This window comes from Cervus elaphus, chromosome 20 (assembly GCF_910594005.1).
Source record: "Cervus elaphus chromosome 20, mCerEla1.1, whole genome shotgun sequence".
Taxonomy (NCBI): Eukaryota; Metazoa; Chordata; class Mammalia; order Artiodactyla; family Cervidae; genus Cervus; species Cervus elaphus.
In genome coordinates, this window is record NC_057834.1 from 31,856,098 (window position 1) to 31,874,396 (window position 18,299).

Genomic DNA, 18,299 nt, shown 5'->3' on the forward strand with positions numbered 1-18,299 from the left:
CTTTTCTATCCATAACGGCGTGCCTTCAACAGAAATGCATCCAGTCCCCGTTAAGTGCTGTGGACTGTGCTAGCATGGATGGCTGAGACAAGATTACAAAACAAGCCTGACTTTCCAGGAGTTCACAGACTACAGTTCTCCTCCTGTCCCTCATTTAACACATTTACTGAATCCTTGGCACACAGCAGGCTTCAATCGATGCTTCTTGAATTGAAGCTTACAATTTAGTTAAGGAGATAAGATGTGCACAAATTATGAGTACGCAAGCTATAATAAAGGGCCTAGCAGAGGCTGAGGAAGAACAGAAGGGAGAAAGATTAATTTTAGGTGGGAGGAACTGAGAAGGCTTCATGGAAAATGTGGCATTTGAGGTCAGCTTTGAAAGATGAGTAAGATTTTGACAGGTAGAATCAGGAGTGTGTGTGTGTAACATATTCTACATGAAATGACCCCCACCCCCGCACCTTGCTGTCCTTGATGCCTCCTGCCTGCCCCTCTCCAGACAAAAGGATCCTGGTGCAAGATTTTAACCCACATGTATTCCTTCTCTCTCCTGTCTACCTGTGTATATTAGCTCCAGTATGTCAATGATCCGGAGAAGGCAATGGCAACCCACTCCAGTACTCTTGCCTGGAAAATCCCATGGACGGAGGAGCCTGGTGGGCTGCCATCTATGGGGTCGCACAGAGTCGGACACGAATGAAGCGACTTAGCAGCAGCAGCAGCATGTCAGTGATCTTGCTCCTCCCCTTCCCTTAGTTTTCAGGGAGTTGAGTTTGCCCCCCTCTCTGACTATCCCAGATAGGTCAGTAAGGTTTTGTGTAACTTGGCAGTTACATTATAGGTAACATGGGAACAGATGGTCTGACAGGTAAGAGTATACTCATAGGAATACAAGGACAGAGCATTTGAAATCGATTGTCCTTGCAAAGTCCAGACATGTGGCTTTGTTCAATAACCATGGGATAAATGGTTAAAGCGACCACAGAGATGGTGGAAAGGAGCCCCTTTCCGCTCAGGTAGTGCTGGTACAGTGCGGGGACTCCTGACCAGCAGGGAGAAAGTGATGCTAAGGGAGAGTCCTGCTAGGGAGGCCAGCAATCTGTGGGGTTAATGCTTTGGTCAATCCCTTGGCTTCTGTAATGTCAGGGGGGGAGGCTTTGGGGAGGGGGTCACTTAAGTTCCTTCTGAGGGGTCTCTGGGGCTTCTTCCCCGGTGGCTCAGATGGTAAAGAACTGCCTGCAATGCAGAAGACCTGATCCCTGAGTCAGGAAGATCCCTGGGAGAAGGGAATGGCTACCAGCATTCTTGCCTTTGATCTAACTCCCTGCCTCAGAGGTAGCACTGTCTCATACTGCCTAAGCTGTGTCCCCCAGCAAGCCCCTTCCCCATTCCGGGCCTCTGCGTCCTCATCTGGCGGATGAGGTGTTTGGGTGGTACTGTCCTCTGTTCTGGTCCTCTGATTCCGGCTCCAAAGCTGAGCCCCCCTGGGAAGTTGGGGAACTCAGCACAGCCCAAGGGAAGGCAGCAAGACCGGCCGGGGTGCGGGACTACTGGCTGGCTTTCCACCCACAAGGGCCTTGCCCTGGTTCTTCCTGGCCAGGTGCCTCCCTCTTTGAGCCACCCTGGGCCTTTCCTGCCCCTCCCCCCACCCGGCCCCTCCCGTCACAGCCCCTTCCACACACTGCCAGGTAAAGCCTGCAGCTGATGATGGGATCCCACACCCCCCAGGTCCTTCCCTCATTCCCTCCCTCTCTGGCGCCCATTAGCCAGCCCGGGCCGTGGGGGCGGCGGCTGCCTAGACTCCGTGCCAGGCCCAGCCCCCGGAGACGCACCTGTTCTGACCTGCTGAGCAGGTTCCCAAGTTTCTGCCTTCGTTGTTGGCCACGGCGTGGGAAGCAGCTCTGGGGGAGCTCGGAGCTCCCGATCACGGCTTCTTGGGGGTAGCTACAGCTGGGTGGGTGGAAGGGGGCTGGGTCCCCTAGCGGAGACCCCAGGGGGGTAGGCAGGTGCGTCCCTGCCCGAGGACTCTGTGACTGCCTACCGTCTGGGTCGGTCCCTATCCAGCTCTCCAGCGGCTCCCAGGGAGAACTCGGTGGACCTTCAGGAACATTGGGCAGCTCTGCCTCCCGACCAATGCCTCTGTCCCTGGGAGCCGGGATGTGGGGTCCTGAGGCCTGGCTGCTGCTGCTGCTCCTGGCGTCGTTTACAGGTAGGACTTGCTTCAGGACCCTCGTTCCTGAGCCCAAGCCGACCAGGCGCGCGCGCGCACACACACACACACACTCCCTTTCCTGTATCTGAGCTGAGGAAGAACCTCCCTCTCGCATCTCCAGCTGATACCAGCACCCTCAGGAGAGTCACTGGGGCTCTTCTGTTTCATGGCTCTTTCTAGCCCCAGGCCAGGTCTCTGGACCTGGGCTCCCTGACCGTCTTCTCCAAAAGGCTGGAGCTGCCTCTGGGGAAAGAGATGTGGTGATCCAGTGCAGGTGGCCAGTGAGGTGGAACTGGTGGGGACCCTTTCACCCCAGGGTTTCCTGGAGACTCCCTCGCCTACCTGCTGGGCCTCAGAGTTGCTGACTGGGGCTGCAGCTGACTCAGGGTTGAGCTGGTTTCCCCAGTCATCAGGGTGTAGGAAGCCTGATGTCCAGAGAATGGACAGGGTCTTTCTATCACCTCCTCTCTCCATGATGTCGTAGAATACCAGTTCTGTGGCACCCGTTGGGGGGCTGTTGGGGAGCTGGAAGCTCTTTTCACTCTGACCCCCTCTGTCTCTGAGCACATTATGAGGGGTACTATTCCAAAGTAAGACAGCTACTTCCATGAGTGGGGGGTCTAGAGTAGGGCACCTTCTAGACAGGGCGTGGTCCTCTTTTCTTTATCCCTCGTTGTCCTACTTTCTCAACTAGATGTCTTGTATCACTCCTGTCTAGCACTATGTACAGAAGATTAGAAATTATAGGAATTTATAATCTTCAGAGTGGGGGAGAGAATGTGTGTGTGTGTGTAAGTGTGTGTATGCAAATGAGACCAGGGTAGGATTCCTTAGGCTGTTCCCAAGATAATAGACAACTGAGAAATCTTCCTCCTTAGAAAGACAGGGCCTCACCTACATACAACAGTTTGATTCCAAGTCCCAGGAGCAGTGGTGAAGGAGCCGCAGTTGTCCAGCAGTGATTTTCCCCAACCTCCATCTCCACCTAAAGCTGTCAGGAGGAGAGTCAGACCTAGATGTGTGGATGAGTGGGGGCTGCTCTTGCTCTGATCTTCTAATAGAAGTGTCGTTGGCCCAGCCTCCAACTTCAGGATACTGAGCTCCAAGCCCTGCCATCTCTCCCCCCACCCCCCATCTTAATTCCCATCTTCCAGACAACCCTTCTCACTTACTTAGGCCAAGAGGGTGGGGCCTGGTTGCTGGGGCCAGGGAACATGGCAGTCACTTTCCTGTAGGATCTACCCACACCTAAAGGATCTACCCACACCTAGAGAGTGGAGCCATGATGTCTCGGGACTCGGAAGGGATCAAAGAGATTCAACTCCCTCAGGGAAGTTTCCAGGGAAAACTGAAAGAAACAGAAAGGCCAGCGCGATCTCAAGATTACTCAGTGTTAGAAGCATAATCGGGGTTAGCGTCTTGGTCTTCCAACTCCTAATTCATCACAGCATGGTACCTCTGAGTGCTCACTGGGGATAGCCAGGGCACTGGATGCTGGAGACGCAACAGTTAGCAAGACATAGTCCCTGCCTTCTTTTTCCAGGACACAAAGCTGTTCTTTCTCAGAGAAGCCCATGGAAGGGAGAGGAGACCCCTTCTAGTCAGGGCCTCACCCCACCCTTGTCCGGTGCCTGATGGACGGGTGCCGTGGCCAGGGAGGCAGCCTGGCTCCAGGGAAGCTGGCGCCCAGGGAGCCACACTCAGCAGCTGTAGCCTGCAGAGTGCTCTGAGGGCCGGAAGCCAGACCCCAGGTTCCCACCTCACTGCCCACCCCCGTTCTGGCTCCCCCGGGAGGCATCTCCTCAATGGCCCCCAGGAAACTGGAGTGTTCTTGTCTCTGAGAAAGCCTTGGACAGGAATCTTGGGAAATCAGGAGTTTTGGGTTCTGGCCCCATTTCGGCAGTTACCTGGTTACATGACCTTGGGCAACTAAGAATCTAGACTTCAGGAGACCAGGAGGTAGGACCAGATGATCTACATGGGCCTGTGGCTGTGTGGACATCCAGGCCCTGACTGAAGGAGGGTGCTGGGTGCTGGAAGAGGCCGTGCGTCCGGCTGCGGTGACAGACGGGGGGGAAAGGTCCTGGCCCCCTTTCTCAGCAGGGACCAGGGGTAGCTTTACCCTGGACACTGCCTTCTGCTGCTGCAGTGCTGCAGGTCTGTGCCCCCACCAAGGCCTGGGCCATTAGCGCTCTGAGCCCCAGGGCCCTGCCCCACCCCTGTTAGGGAGAGGAGCCCAGGCTGGGGAGGCACCCCAACACCACAGCTCTTTGTCTCTCCTTAACGGGGTGAGTTTCCGGGTGAGGCCTCCTCCCTGCTCCTTCCCATCTCCTGCTCCGGGGCTGAGGCACCCCACTCTGTAGATACCCTGCCAGTAGGGCCTGGTTCCTAACCTTTGTTTGCGCCCAGCTGAGCCCTGCAGGACCCCAGAGAACACACGGTTCTCTGAATTCCAAAGTCTGGCCTCTGAGGGTTAGGATCAGCTTTCTGTCTGAAGTTAGTTTTCTAGAAAGGGAAGGACCCCATCCCTGCGTCTCTACTCCTATTTACAGCGGTGGGGGCAGGCCCTTTTCTGAAGGATCTACTCAGACCCCGGGGGAAGCCCAGAAAGGAAGGCAAGCTTCCCTGCCCAAGGTGGGGAGTGCTAGGAGGATCCCAGGGAAGCCCTGTGGCCCCCAGGGACCTTGGTCCAACCCCAGTGTTTCAGGGAGCTGGGCCAAGGGGATCCCAGCCACAGAGATGGCAGTAAGGGATTCATAGTAGATCCACAGTTCCAGCCTCAGCCTCAGGAGCCTGGGGCCCTCCAGGCAAAGTGAAGGGAGGTCAGCCACGCTGGGAGCAAGCCTAGTGAAGACAGAATGCCTGGGCTTTCTGGCCTCCTAAACTTGCCCTTCTGCTGACCAAAGTCTAGGCAGACAGAAGGGATGGGGTGGGGTGGGGAGCTGAGTCAGGAGGGAAGGGAGGAGAGAAGCCTAGGGGCTGAATCTGGGAACAGAATCTAAACAGAGAAGGTCAAGTTCAGAACTGGGGTCCAGCCACAGAGCCGGAGGAGGAGGGCTCTGCCTGAGGGGGAGGGGACAACATCAGTCTTTGACTGGACGGGGAGCCTCAGGCTTCAGACGCTTTCCCCACAGTTCTCAGGCCACCCCCTGCCCCCCCCACCCCCGTTTAAAACTGGTTGGCTGTCCTGAGAGCTGGGTTGAGGCTGTGATTTGGGGTGGGGCAGAGCTGGCCACACTTGCAGAGGTGGGGGAAGGGGGTGGCAGGCTGGCAGGATTGGGGAGGGGGTTAGGATCTCAGGGGTTTGGGAGAAGTTGAATTCTGGGTCTCCCACCCACAGTGTGGCTGTTGTGGTGACTCAGCCAGGCTCAGACTCTGGCTCCGGGGGGTTTAGGGGACTTATCTGTGCTGGGAGCCGTGTCTGGGCCGGAGCTGGGGCTGCCTCAAGGCCTGTCCTCCCCCATTGTTCTCACCTCCCTTTGTGATTGGTGTGGCCCCCCTCCCCAGACACTAATCTGTGGTGGGCGCTTTGCCCGGGTTGGGAAGCTCTCACTAAGCTGAGGGGCTTAGGACAATGGAGGGTAAGTGAGGGAGGTGGAGGAAGGCAGAGAGAGAATCTGCTGGTTTTCAAAGTTCCTTAGCACTCCAAGGCCAAGGTTATGGAGGGAGGGGGAAGGATGGAAGGAAAAAAAGTTGGCTTGTTTATCTCACCCGTCCTGAATAGGGGTCTTCAGGGGTCCCTTCCCAGGTCCTTTCTTACCCCAAACTCACCCACACATTCCAGCTCTTTCTTGGGGAGGCTGCTGCTGTGGGGTGAGGGGAGGCAAGAGTTAACGAAGGAGAATGAGACCCTAGACAGCTCAGCCCCCCTCCCCCCAGCCCCAGGTAGGATCCCCCTCCTCCTTCCCTCCAAACCTCCACCAGACAACCCTCACCCCAGGCCTGCAGCAAGAGCTGGTTTTTCTGGTGGTGGCAGCAGCAGAGACCTGACAGAGATTCCCAGGGAGAGGCCTCTTTGAGGGGCCAGAGGTGCTGGGGGGGCCTGGGGGTGTGACTGGGGGGGCTGAGAAAGGTGGGGGTCCTTTCAGTAGGAACCTGAGGAGCAAGGGTAGAGAGAGCTTTTGTTTTGTTCTGTGGGGTAGTCCTTGATGACAATTTCCCATCACCCCAGAGGGACAGTGACTTCATCTCTGGGTCCCTCTGCCTGAGATAAATCTGCCTCAATTCTGGGGGGAGGAGGGGAAGAGTGCCTGGGCGCCACTCCAGTGGGTGCAGAGACAAAGGCCCCGAGCCACACACCACTGACCAAAGGCAGCTGAGACAGACAACTATGCGGAAGCGAAGAGAAACCAACGTCAAAATATTTACTATGTGTGCACATTCATATACATGCCTTTCCATGGCTGGCTCTGATGCTGACAAGCACACATGCACTCCTGAAGAGAAAAAATGGACACATATGTGGGAAACACCCCCAAGTTCATGCAGAGAGGCAGCCTCTCCTGCATGTGAGCTGGCACTGAGACTCACCAGGCCCTCACCCCAAGATGTACATGCTGACACACAGAGTCTCCCTTCCTCTCACACTGACTCCCTTCCTCCTCCTCACAGACCCACCTCTAGGACCCCATTGTGTGCCCCTAGATGCATTAGCAGTGGATGATGACGGAGAAAGGCTCCGCAGAAAGAAAAGCCTCCTGCCCGAGAGATGCTGTCATCTGCCACTGCGAGCCTGTTTCCCCTCTGGAGATCAGAGGCCAGGCCTTGCACAGAGAGGAAAGTTGGGACCCAGGCACAGGGTAGGGAGAAGGCAGCCAGCCCAGGCCAGGAATGGAGGGCCTGTCTGGGAGCAGGAGGGGTACACAGAGGGCAGGGCCCCAAAGAGGCCCGTGGGGGCCTGGCCGGGGTGGGGGAGGACAAGGGCAGGGATCCCGTCCGGCCAGTCGGGCCTGTTCTCTGCCTTGCGCAAGGTGGTGGCTGGTGGCGGCTGTGGCTAGGCAGCCTGTGCAGCAGCGGCTGAATCACCAAGGCTCCTGACCAGCGTCCTGGTGCTCCCGGGAGGAGGGGAGGGGAGGGTCAGAGGGAGGAGCGCTCAGCCAGCAGAGTCCACCAGCCTCAGCAAACAGTCTGCAGCAGAAGGGTCCGTGGGCTTGGCCTGGCCACTACATGCCCGCAGGGTGACCTCACCAGGCAGGCGGTGTGTCTCCTCTGCTCTGGTGACATCATCATGCTGACGCCGGGCGGGCACTGGGTGGGGGAGAGAGGGAGGAGGCAGTCCTGGTCTGCCCTACCCTGGGAGTCTCAGCTTCTGGGTCTACCTACTGAGCCCAAGTTCTCTTTTCCTTCTCTTGCAGCCTCTGTGTGTGTGTGTGTGTGTGTGTGTGTGTGTGAGTGAAGGAGGGTGTTGCTCAAGCTGAGATGCTCCCAGTAAATAGTGAATTTAGGACAATGGGGAGATGTGGGAGAGATCCAGAAGGGACTTTCCAGTTTTACTGGGTTCCTCATCCTGCAAAATTTGGGTTTATCACTTGGTATCATGGGAATCATGGAGCCACAGGTAGGGATGTGGAAGATGGACTCAGACATGTGCTAGGGACTCAATGCATGTTGTATGCTAAGAAGGTATTTTTGGTGGGGAAACGTGATCAGTGGTGGGGAGGGGCCAGTTGGTTGACAAGTATAGGAGTGAGGATGTCATCTGACATTGTTCCAGAAATAGGCTTTGGAAGGGTTTGAGTGTCTCCCAGTGGAGCAGGGCTTGGATTCCCTGTGACCTGCATGGACACTGGGATTAGAAGCAGAGGAAGTACCAGGAAGCCCCAGTCTCAAGCCCACCTTCAGCCCTTCCTTGGCAGCCCTGCTCCCTCTGGTGCCAGGAGGAGGTGCCTGGGAGGGGTGACAGGTGGTTAGCCGGACTCCTTGGCTGGGCTGGGTGGGACCAACATCAGCTTAGGCAGGTCAGGGCCCTGGTATCTGGCCCTGCAGGTCTGTCCCGTCCCATTTGGGCCCTCCCGGCTCCCGACAGCATCCTCCCTTCCTCTTCCCGTTTGCAAGGCCGTGGGATCCCCTTCCTCTGCCCCATGCTCTGCCTCACTGGAACCCTCTGGCCACTCTAGTGGGGCTTCACTTTCTCCCTCCATGTCTGATTCCCTCCACCCCCTACTTTCACCCTAGGTCCAGTCTGGAGGTACTCCCTTTGGCAGAGAACCCAGCCAGCCAGCCTATTGTGTCTCCACCCTAAGGTTGCCATACCAACCCCCTCCCTGCCCAGCCCAACCAAAGACTGAACATTCCTCCTTGTTCTACCCTTTCCTTCTTCCGCCTGTCTCTCACATTCATTCCTTCATCCACTCATTCACTCATTCAATCAGTCAATAAAGAATAATCGAGTACCAATTATATGCCAGGAATGCAGACCACCAAGCACTGAATCAGAAACCATGTTTCCATATGGGATGTGAGATCCAGTTTATACTCTTGAGGTTCTCAGTCTGGTGGACGAGGCGGACGAGAAAATAGCAAATACAATCTGTGGTATCAACAAATACAGTCTGTGATGGGTCAACGCAGGATGCTAGAGGGAGAACAGAGGGAGGGCACCTCACCCTGCCTCAGGTGGGGGTGGGGGAAGGGAGGACTCTGGGAGGAAGTGATGTCTAAGCAGAGTCTTTAAGGATGAGTAGGAGTTACCCAGACAGTGATGAGTAGGAGCTAGCAGACATAGGGAGGAGGGCGTTCCAGGCAGGATCACAGTATGAGCAAGGTGAAGGCCAGCAGGGTGTGTGAAGTGCTGGCCAGAGGTAGGAGCTTTGAAATTTTGGGAATTACTGGACATGCATTCCCAGGCAAAGTGCTCTCAACCATCCCAGAGAGCCTTCATTCTGCACCCCTAGCCCTATGTTTCATACACTTTATTCCACAACTTCAAATTTCTTTCTTCTCAGCCTCGAGCTTCTCTGGCCCTGTCTCCCTCATAAGTTACTCATCCTAGAAACCCAGGAGTTGTCTTTGAGTCTTTCCTCTTTCTGGTCAGTGACCAAATCCTGCCACGGTCCTGTCCTCTTGGCAGCCCAGTGCAGGATGGTAGCAGCAGGGCCCTGGTGTGTCTCCTGCCCTCAGCCTCTCTCCTTTCGTCAGAGGACACATGACCACTGGCTTAATGCTTTAGCGACTCCTTATTTCCGCTGGCCAAATCTGAATTCCTTTGCCTGGTGTGGAAGGTCCTGGATGATTTTGCTGTGACCAGATGTCCCACTCCCACTCAACACACACTCTTTGCCTTAGTTGTGTCCTCTCCTCTTGGCTTCCTGAACCAGTCAGACTCTCTACCTCCCTGGGGTTTGCCCACCTTGTGCCCTTACCTAGGACCTCTTTCCAGGTCTCACCCTCTCCTGATTCTACCCACCTCATGCATGAGGCCCTCCTTCCTGAATCAGGACCACTGTGACTAGCCTATCCCATAACTAACCTGCAACACACCACTAACCACTAAATAAGAAACAATCACACATATTTCCATAGATGTTTCCATACATATCTTCCCCAAAAGAACTCAGATTCTATAAATGCAGGACATGCATCCTTCTTTGCTGATAAGGCTACATGATAGATCCCCTTGAGGGCTTCATGCTGTTCCTTATCAATGTACAGAACACTCACCTTTTATCCCTGGTCCCCACCTCCAGTCCTGCTTCTGGCTCATGGTTCTAACCCTGTTGCTGCGTGTCTGTCCTGACCTCTTCTCTCTGGGCCTCTGACCCTGGGCCTTTCTGTCTTCGGTGACTTGCTCATTCCTGTCTCTGTCTCGGTTCATGCCATTCTTCCCACATAGCATACCTTCTTCTCTCTGGGAACCCAGGCCTCTCATCCTCTCATCTTCAAGCCATGAAAAGAATGTTCCGAAGGGCCTGTTGGGATGGACCCTTCCTACACCATGTGCCGCATCCCAGACACCAACTCTTCTCGACCCTTGCCTTGGCTCCTGGTCACTTTCTGGAAGCATTCTCTTTCCCTCTCTTGGTAGGTTAAGCCTTCTGTGAAAGTCTGTCCATGGCTTCCAGGTCTTTGTGGCACAAAATCCATTTCCCTGAGCCCCCAGAGGGCAGAGGATGGGTCTCTTCTCCTGCTATAGCTGCCCACCTTACAATTGCTCAGGATAGGATCCAGGGCTGAGAGAGGGTGTGACTCTTCCATATACCATCTGTGTGGCCTCAGGCAAGTCACTTCCTCTCTCTGGGTCTCAGTTTCCTCATCTGTTAAAGGGCGATGATAACACCTACCTCTTGGGAATGGTTTGTGGATCTAATGAGGTAATGGACTGAACGCGCTTTGCAAGCATAAATTGCTCCAGGAGTTCTGGGCTGCCTTTGCTGACATTATCATTATGAATAAGTGTTCCCCAGCTCTGGCAGCGCCCCTAACCCTGGCTGCGTCTGTCTGCCCCCTGCAGGTCAGTGCCTTGCTGGTGAGCTGGAGACCGCGGACCAGGTGACCGTGGTGCTGGGCCAGGATGCCAAGCTGCCCTGCTTCTACCGAGGGGATCCGGGCGAGCAGGTGGAGCAGGTGGCATGGGCTCGCGTGGATGCGGGCGAGGGTGGCCGGGAACTGGCACTGCTGAACTCCAAATACGGGCTGCACGTGAGCTCAGCCTACGAGGGCCGCGTGGAGCAGCCGCCGCCCCCACGGAACCCCCTGGATGGCGCGCTATTGCTGCGCAATGCGGTGCAGGCTGACGAGGGAGAGTACGAGTGTCGCGTCAGCACCTTCCCTGCTGGAAGCTTCCAGGCGCGGCTGCGGCTCCGCGTTCTGGGTGAGTGAGGCCAGCTGCCAGAGGTGCCAGAACCTCAGGCCCTGGGCCTTGGAGGACAGAGCCAGAGGCAGGGGGATGCAGAGATGAATGGGGTGGGGTTGGAACAGGAAGAGGTGGGGTCCTGTGGGACTGAGAGAGCTTCATTTAGCCCATCCAACCCCCACCCCAATCCAAAAATTCTTTGCAGGTGACCCCAAATGCTTGATACGGCTTGATCAGCCTTGGGGAAGAATCTTGTTTATTAGGCTGGTCCTCCTTCTGTGGACCTGAAATCTCCCTCTTGGCTACTTTCACCCTCTCCAGCGAGATGACACAGCCTTCTCTCTTCTGCACAACAGCCTCTCCACTAGATGTGGAGCTCTGTCATGCCCCACTCAAACCTCTTCTTCAAGCTAAATGTACTAGTTTCTGCAACAGTTCTCCCAGAGACACTTACTCAGAGCCTCCCTCATCCTCCTGGGCTCCATTTAAAATGCTGGGCCGAGACATGGACACACAGGCCCAGCTCTGACCAGAGTGGCTGTGCATGACCAGTGGGGCTAATGCCTCCCCTGATCCTGACCTCCCGTGAATGCGGTTGGAAGCCACAATTGCCTTGTAAACCGCCACTTGGCACTGTGGATTCTCGTGGTCAACGGATGTCCTGGACTTATGGTCAAGTCAAGTCTTTTCCATTCTGGGCTTGGACTGTTAATGTTATGAAGATAAAAATAAAGACCTTTATAGTTTTCCTTTATCCACATGGAATATAGTAATACCAGCCGTGGTAGAAAAACCTGAGTGTGAATCTTGGCTTCACCACCCCATAGCTAATGATCTGGAATGAATCATTTAACTTCCCTGAGCTTCAGTTTCTTCAGCTATAAAATAGGGATAATAATACCTACTTCATGTTTGTTGATGAGAATAAAAGAAATAACATTTGTTAAGTGTTGAGTACAGTGCTGGGCACATAGTAAGTGCTTTAAAAATGGTGGCTATTGTTATTATTATAATATGGATGTTATCTGGTTAGCTTTTAAACTACGTCATTATTTTTATTAAAAAAATGACCCATACTCATTGTAAATAATTCAAACAGTGGAGAAAGGTACAAAGTCAGCTGAAATTCTGCCACTCATTTGACATCTCTGTTGATAATATAAAAGAAGAAAAAGCTAGACTGAACTGGGATGGGGTAGGGCCTCCTAACAGGGGTTGTGAAGATGGTGATCTCCACCTCCCCTCATCTGCAGTGCCTCCCTTGCCCTCGCTGAATCCTGGTCCGGCGCTGGAAGAGGGCCAGGGCCTGACCCTGGCAGCCTCCTGCACGGCAGAGGGCAGCCCGGCCCCTAGCGTCACCTGGGACACAGAGGTCAAGGGCACGACATCCCACCGCTCCTTCACACACTCCCGCTCAGCGGCCGTCACTTCAGAATTCCACCTGGTGCCCAGCCGCAGCATGAATGGACAGCCACTTACCTGTGTGGTGTCCCACCCTGGCCTGCTCCAGGACCAACGGATCACCCACATCCTCCAAGTGGCCTGTGAGTACTTGGGTAGGGCACCCCCATGGGCTTCAGGAAGACTGGTGAGATACTGAGAGACCCGGAGGCCCCCCAGTCTGGCCAGCCCGGATCCTGCAGGGCCTGCTGTGTGGCCAAGAGAGCACTAGTCCAAGGGGTGAGACCTGGAGCCCATCCCAGATGACCTTGGCAAATCACTCTGACCTTCAGAGTGCTCCTGTTTACAAAGGAGCTTGCCCTGTTTTTCAGGTTTCAGGGAGGTCAGATATAAATATGGAATGGAAAGAATTTTGTGAAATAGTTTAGGATTTGAAGACAGATGGACTTGGAATGCACCCTAGTTCTGCTATTTACCAGCTGTTATTCAGTCAAGATTCATTTTCTTCATTAGCAGGAGAGTAATTATATCAACTTTACAGCGTTCTGATGGGAATAGAAACCACAAATGCAAAGCCTCTCACACGGTGCTTAGTGTAGGGATGCTGCCAGGTCAATGGCAGATACTTTTTTCCTGGCATTAGACTTTGAGCCTCTGTGAGGGATGGCACTGTTTTTTGCTAATACTAACACCACATTTGGCACAAAGTAGGTCCTCAACAGATGTTTGTTAAAGAAAGGAACAAGCTGGAAATTCCCTGGTGGCCCATGGTTAGGACTGCATGATTTCCCTGCTGAGGACCTGGGTTCGATCCCTGATCTGGGGAAGTAAGGTCCCGCAAGCTGTGCTGCACAGTCAGGGAAAAAAAGGAAAAAAGAAATGAAGGAAACAGGAGGATGGTTAAACCTTTGAAGAATCCGGGAGGGGTTTTGCTGAGCACCTGTTCTTGACTAGCACTATGCTAGGGACCACAGGAGATTCAAAAGGTGTTGCCACAGTGCTATGCAGAGGAATGTATAGGCTCATTGCACAGGTAAACCAGTGAGGACTCTCTGAACTCAGGGGAGGGAGCTGTCAGCACAGCGGGGCTGGGCTAGGTTGGGCTGCAGATGGGCAGGATGGGCAAGGGCATCCAGGCAGGGTGAGGCCTGGGACCGGGCTTCTCCAAGGAAGAGCATCACTCCCATTCTCTCTCCTCCCACCTTTCATTCCAGTCCTTGCGGAAGCCTCTGTGAGGGGCCTTGAAGACCGAAAGCTGTGGCAGGTCGGCAGAGAAGGGGCTGTGCTCAAGTGCCTAAGTGAAGGGCAGCCCCCTCCCTCGTTCAACTGGACGCGGTAAGGGCCGAGCTTGAGACTGGGATCCTTCCCTAAGGACCAACACATACTCATTATGAACTGGGACGATATACTCTGAACCCCGAATAAATTGGGGCACATGTTCAGACCAATACAAGAATATGCATGGTCAACAAACATTATTACTGGCTTACACCAGGGAGTGTGGGATACATGGCGATGAGTAGGGAGTTAGCTAATAAGTGCTTGGCTTTTCTCCTTAACTTTAAAATTATGAAATATAATACAGTATTTAAATGCTAGCACTTTTTATGTAAGTGCCTGGAGTGGATAAGACAAAAAGATACAGCTGACTGTGACTGTTGTTAAAGCAACACTTGTATAACCACTGTCACACTGCCGGCACCTCAGACGCACCCTCCCATCTCTGCTAGTGCGTTGGCTTTTTTCCAGGGTCTGAGATGTCCAGAGAGTCAGGGAGGGGGTCCGGGGCACATGTATGCGAGCCCGTGACAGGCATGCTCTCACATGTGAGCAGATGAGCCGTGTATGTGGCCTTGTGCCTGGGTTCTGTTCATGTAGCCTGCCATGCAGTGTCATGGATATTGGGGCACGCAGTCACGTTTTCCAAGTACGTCTGAGCCCAGATAGGAGTGCAAAGTCCTGTTGTATGGACTTCTTAGCAGTGGACCTGGTACTTGGTGCTGGATGACGTGATGCCTATAGGAGCATGTGAGACGGTGTGCATGTGGATCTTCCCCGAGTGTGTGTGGGGGTGCCCAGGTCAGGCTGGGCGGCAGGGAGAAGGGGCCTCTGCCTAGACCTGCCTGAAGGAGGGAGGGGCACCGTGGGAACAGCCGGTGGCTCTGGGTGACGTCATGGGGGAGGGCGGTGGAGAGCTGCCCGGGCACGTTGGATGGTGGCAGCCTCAGCCCGCCCTGGCCGGTGCCCATCAGCTCCCCTGTCCTCCAGGCTGGACGGGCCCCTGCCCAGTGGGGTACGAGCAGAAGGAGACACCCTGGGCTTCCCCACGCTGACCACTGACCACAGCGGCACATACGTCTGCCATGTCAGCAATGAGCTCTCCTCAAGGGATGCTCAGGTGGTGGTGGATGTTCTTGGTAAGCACTGGGGCAAAAGCTGGGACCTGGGCCGGGGGCCTGGAGCGGGGCAACGGGGAGCAAGGCAGAGAGTGAGCTGGGAGAGTGTTTATTTGGAGGGGGTGGCACTACCTGTATTTCGCAGAGGGTCAGGCCGAGGCAGTGGCTTGGGATGTGTTTTGAGGACAGGGTGGGGCGGGCTGGAGAGCGGGACGTCTGCCTTAGGCCGCGGCCTGTCTCCGGCAGGCCCCGCGGACGCCCCGGGGAAGCAGGTGGACGTGGTGTCGGCCTCCGTGGTGGTGGTGGGTGTGATCGCCGCGCTCCTGTTCTGCCTTCTGGTGGCGGTGGTGGTGCTCATGTCCCGATACCATCGGCGCAAGGCCCAGCAGATGACCCAGAAATAGTGAGTACTGGCCACCCTGGGTGGGTGAGGTCAGCGGGCAGCAAAGAGGAGACAAGCAGGAGGTGGGCCGGGACGGAGGAGCGAGAGGAGGCGGGGTGGCCCAGCATCAGGGAGCTTGTGGGCCAGAGGCAGGCAGAGGGTCCCGGGAGGTGAGAGAGGCCTTGGGGCCTGGACTGCAGCTGGGTTGAGGGGGGCCACGCTGCCTGAGTGAGGGCAGACCCCATGCCAGGGTGCCACAGGCACGGGCACATACACGACACAGGGCGCACACGCTCTGCAGCCACGTCCTCACACTTGCAGGGACAGCCTAGTGCCCACCCCCTCCCGCCCCAGCTCAGAGGCGCCGCCAGGCTAGGTTCACCTTGGGGGGCTCCCACTACCCTCAGCTCCTGACGAGGGGGTGTCTTCCCAGTGAGGAGGAGCTGACCCTGACCAGGGAGAACTCCATCCGGAGGCTGCATTCCCATCACTCGGACCCCAGAAACCAGGTGTGTGTGCCAGGGTCGGGTGTGCTCGCGGGGCTGGGGCCCCTCTGCAGGTCAGGAGTGTAGGAGGGTTGCACTGGGGGGAGGTGGGGGGTGGGCAGAGCTTCTTTGGGTCTGCTGGCTCCTTTTAGAAAGCCCTCTTCATCACTGTCCTCGAGGTCGCTCTGGGAAGCCGTCATTAGCGCTGGTTTCAGGGTGGGGGAAAATGAGGATGTCTGTGTGCAGGAGAGCATGGACAGGTGGGGGTGGGGGAAGGTGATTAGGGAGGAGCCGTGGGGAGGACAGAGGTGAAGAGGCTGAAGGGAGGAGCCTGAGCCCTGTTCTGACTCCTCCCCCGTGTCCGGGCCCTACAGCCGGAGGAGAGTGTAGGGCTGAGAGCCGAGGGCCACCCCGATAGTCTCAAGGACAACAGTAGCTGCTCTGTGATGGTGAGGCCCCCGGCCCCACCGGTGTCCCCACCACTCTCCTCAGGCCCCTCTCCTGGCCCCAGACGTGGTGCGTCAGCAGCCCCTCCACCAGCCCCTCTTGCCTGAGACTCACGCTGCCCGCCTGCCTCCCCCCACACCCCCAGCTCTGCCTTTATGCCTTCATCCTCTAGTCCCCACTTCCCCACATCTAACATTCATTCCTGACGCCCATCTCTGAGCTGCTGAGCAACCATAACCCCTGCTTGTGCCTGACCTCTGACCCCACCGTGCCCCAACCAGCCCCCTCGCGTGTGACCACCCCGCCCAGGCTCCTGACTCGCCCTCTGCCCTTGGTCTCCAGAGTGAAGAGCCGGAGGGCCGCAGTTACTCCACACTGACCACAGTGAGGGAGATTGAAACGCAGACTGAGCTGCTGTCTCCAGGCTCTGGGCGGGCAGAGGAGGAGGAAGATCGGGATGAAGACATCAAGCAGGCCATGAACCATTTTGTTCAGGAGAACGGGACCCTGCGGGCCAAGCCCACGGGCAATGGCATCTACATCAACGGGCGGGGGCATCTGGTCTGACCCAGGCTTGCCTCCGTCCCCTAAGCCTGGCTCCCTCTGCTGACAGGGAAGCCTTCAGCTCATCTCCAGGGGGGCCTCCCTACACACTCTTTTCTTGAGGAAGATGCTCCCCACCCCACTGACTGCTTGATCTCCAGTCCTTCCCGTCCTTCCGTTGGATACCGGAAGGGCTCTGCTGGTTGAGTCCCTCCAACAGTGTGTGCATGTGTGCTTGTTTGAGTGTGTGCTGTGTGTGCGTGCAGGGGTGGACTGTGCCCGTGATGTGCGTCACGCTGTCACAGGTGAACTGTGGTGTGTGTGTGACCCGGTTCAGCGGCAACACGGGGGGACGTCACGGGGATGGGCTTGTGTACCTGCAGCTGTGGGACCTTTGCCTGTAAAACGCAGGTGTTTTCCTCAGACCCCAGAGCAGTATTAATGATGCAGAGGTTCGAGGCGGGAGGTGGAGACTTGGGCCAGATCCAGGTGTGCGGGCATAGCTGGAGCTGGAATCTGGCCTCCTGAGTTGGGGAGCAGAGCTCCCACCACTTGGGACCCGCTGGGGCAAGTGTGAAGCGGTGGGCTGGGGTCCACCAGAAGCTCAAACTGCCCTCTGGTGGTCTCTGGCCCTGCTGCATGTACATATCTTCTGTAAATAAGCCTGCACAGGGGAGCTTCTTTAAGGAATATTGCCCCAAACTCATTAAGAGAAAAGACTTTTTAAAAAACTTTGGATTCATCTGGATGTTTATCGTTAAAAGGATTGCTTAAAGAGTCATCAGCCTACACAGGGATTCAGCAAAGCTAGACCTTGCTCGGGCCCGACCCCAGGAGGTTAATTCCTATGGTTCAAGGTGCTCCTTCTGAGGCATCTTAATCTAGACAGCCTCATGGGAAGGAGACTAAGATCTGGTGGAGTATGAAGGAGGAGCGTGTGCCCCACAGTTACTGGGAACGGGAGGACAGGTAAGGTCCTTGGCCCTAGCGGTTCCTCAGCTTTTCCCCTAGGCGCAGGTTTTCTTAGTGTGTGCACAGGTGTTTGTGGTCCCTTGGTGAGGGGTCACTAGGGCTTGGTGACAAGGGCTCCTGGTTTAGTCATGGTATAGGGGAGAGAGAATAGTGATAATAGAACCAGGGAGGGTGGGAGTTCAAGTGAGGTGAAGGAGCTACTGGGAGCAAGAATGTCCCCTTTTCCCCAGGGGTCTCGGGGTCACTAGCTTGGGGCTCTTCCAGCAGTTTTGCTGGGTGGGGGCTGGGATTAGATGAGGTCCATTTTTGCCTGCCTGACCCAAATACATTCAACCAGGATACCTAGATTTAGTGCCAAACCCTGCTCAGCCTGAACTCTGCTGGACTTCTGACCAAAGGAGAGTCTCTTATCCCCTGCTCTCCAGCCAGCCAGGACTTTGCATGTGGAACCTGAAGATATGGAATTCTAGTATGTACATTTTGTGTAAATATGTGCATAATTGTACATAAGTGATATTCTGTTTTTAAATAAACAGATAAAACCTGTTCTTTCTGGTTCCTGTCTTGCTCCCTGAACGGTATAAATCCTGAACCTCAATACTCTTCTGTCTCAGCACATCCTCCCTGTGGTTCCAAGTTGGGGAGAAGCTAGGATGCCTGGAACTGG

At 55.5% G+C, this 18,299-nt stretch overlaps 1 protein-coding gene across 3 annotated transcripts; it reads left to right on the forward strand.

Moving 5' to 3' along the window:
• The first annotated feature begins 1,851 nt into the window (after window positions 1-1,851).
• Window positions 1,852-18,180, forward strand: NECTIN4 (nectin cell adhesion molecule 4). Of its 3 annotated transcripts, none has more exons than XM_043877954.1 (9): window positions 1,852-2,212; window positions 10,665-11,024; window positions 12,260-12,550; window positions 13,622-13,742; window positions 14,676-14,824; window positions 15,050-15,206; window positions 15,619-15,694; window positions 16,045-16,119; window positions 16,460-18,180. In XM_043877954.1, exons 1-9 carry the CDS (start codon window positions 2,137-2,139, stop codon window positions 16,682-16,684), a joined length of 1,530 nt encoding a protein of 509 aa, XP_043733889.1. In that variant the 5' UTR covers window positions 1,852-2,136; the 3' UTR covers window positions 16,685-18,180. The 3 variants fall into 3 exon arrangements, with proteins under 3 accessions (XP_043733889.1, XP_043733891.1, XP_043733890.1); XM_043877956.1 differs by having other exon boundaries at window positions 16,045-16,186; window positions 16,460-16,597; XM_043877955.1 differs by lacking the exon at window positions 16,045-16,119.
• The last annotated feature ends 119 nt before the right edge of the window (window positions 18,181-18,299 follow it).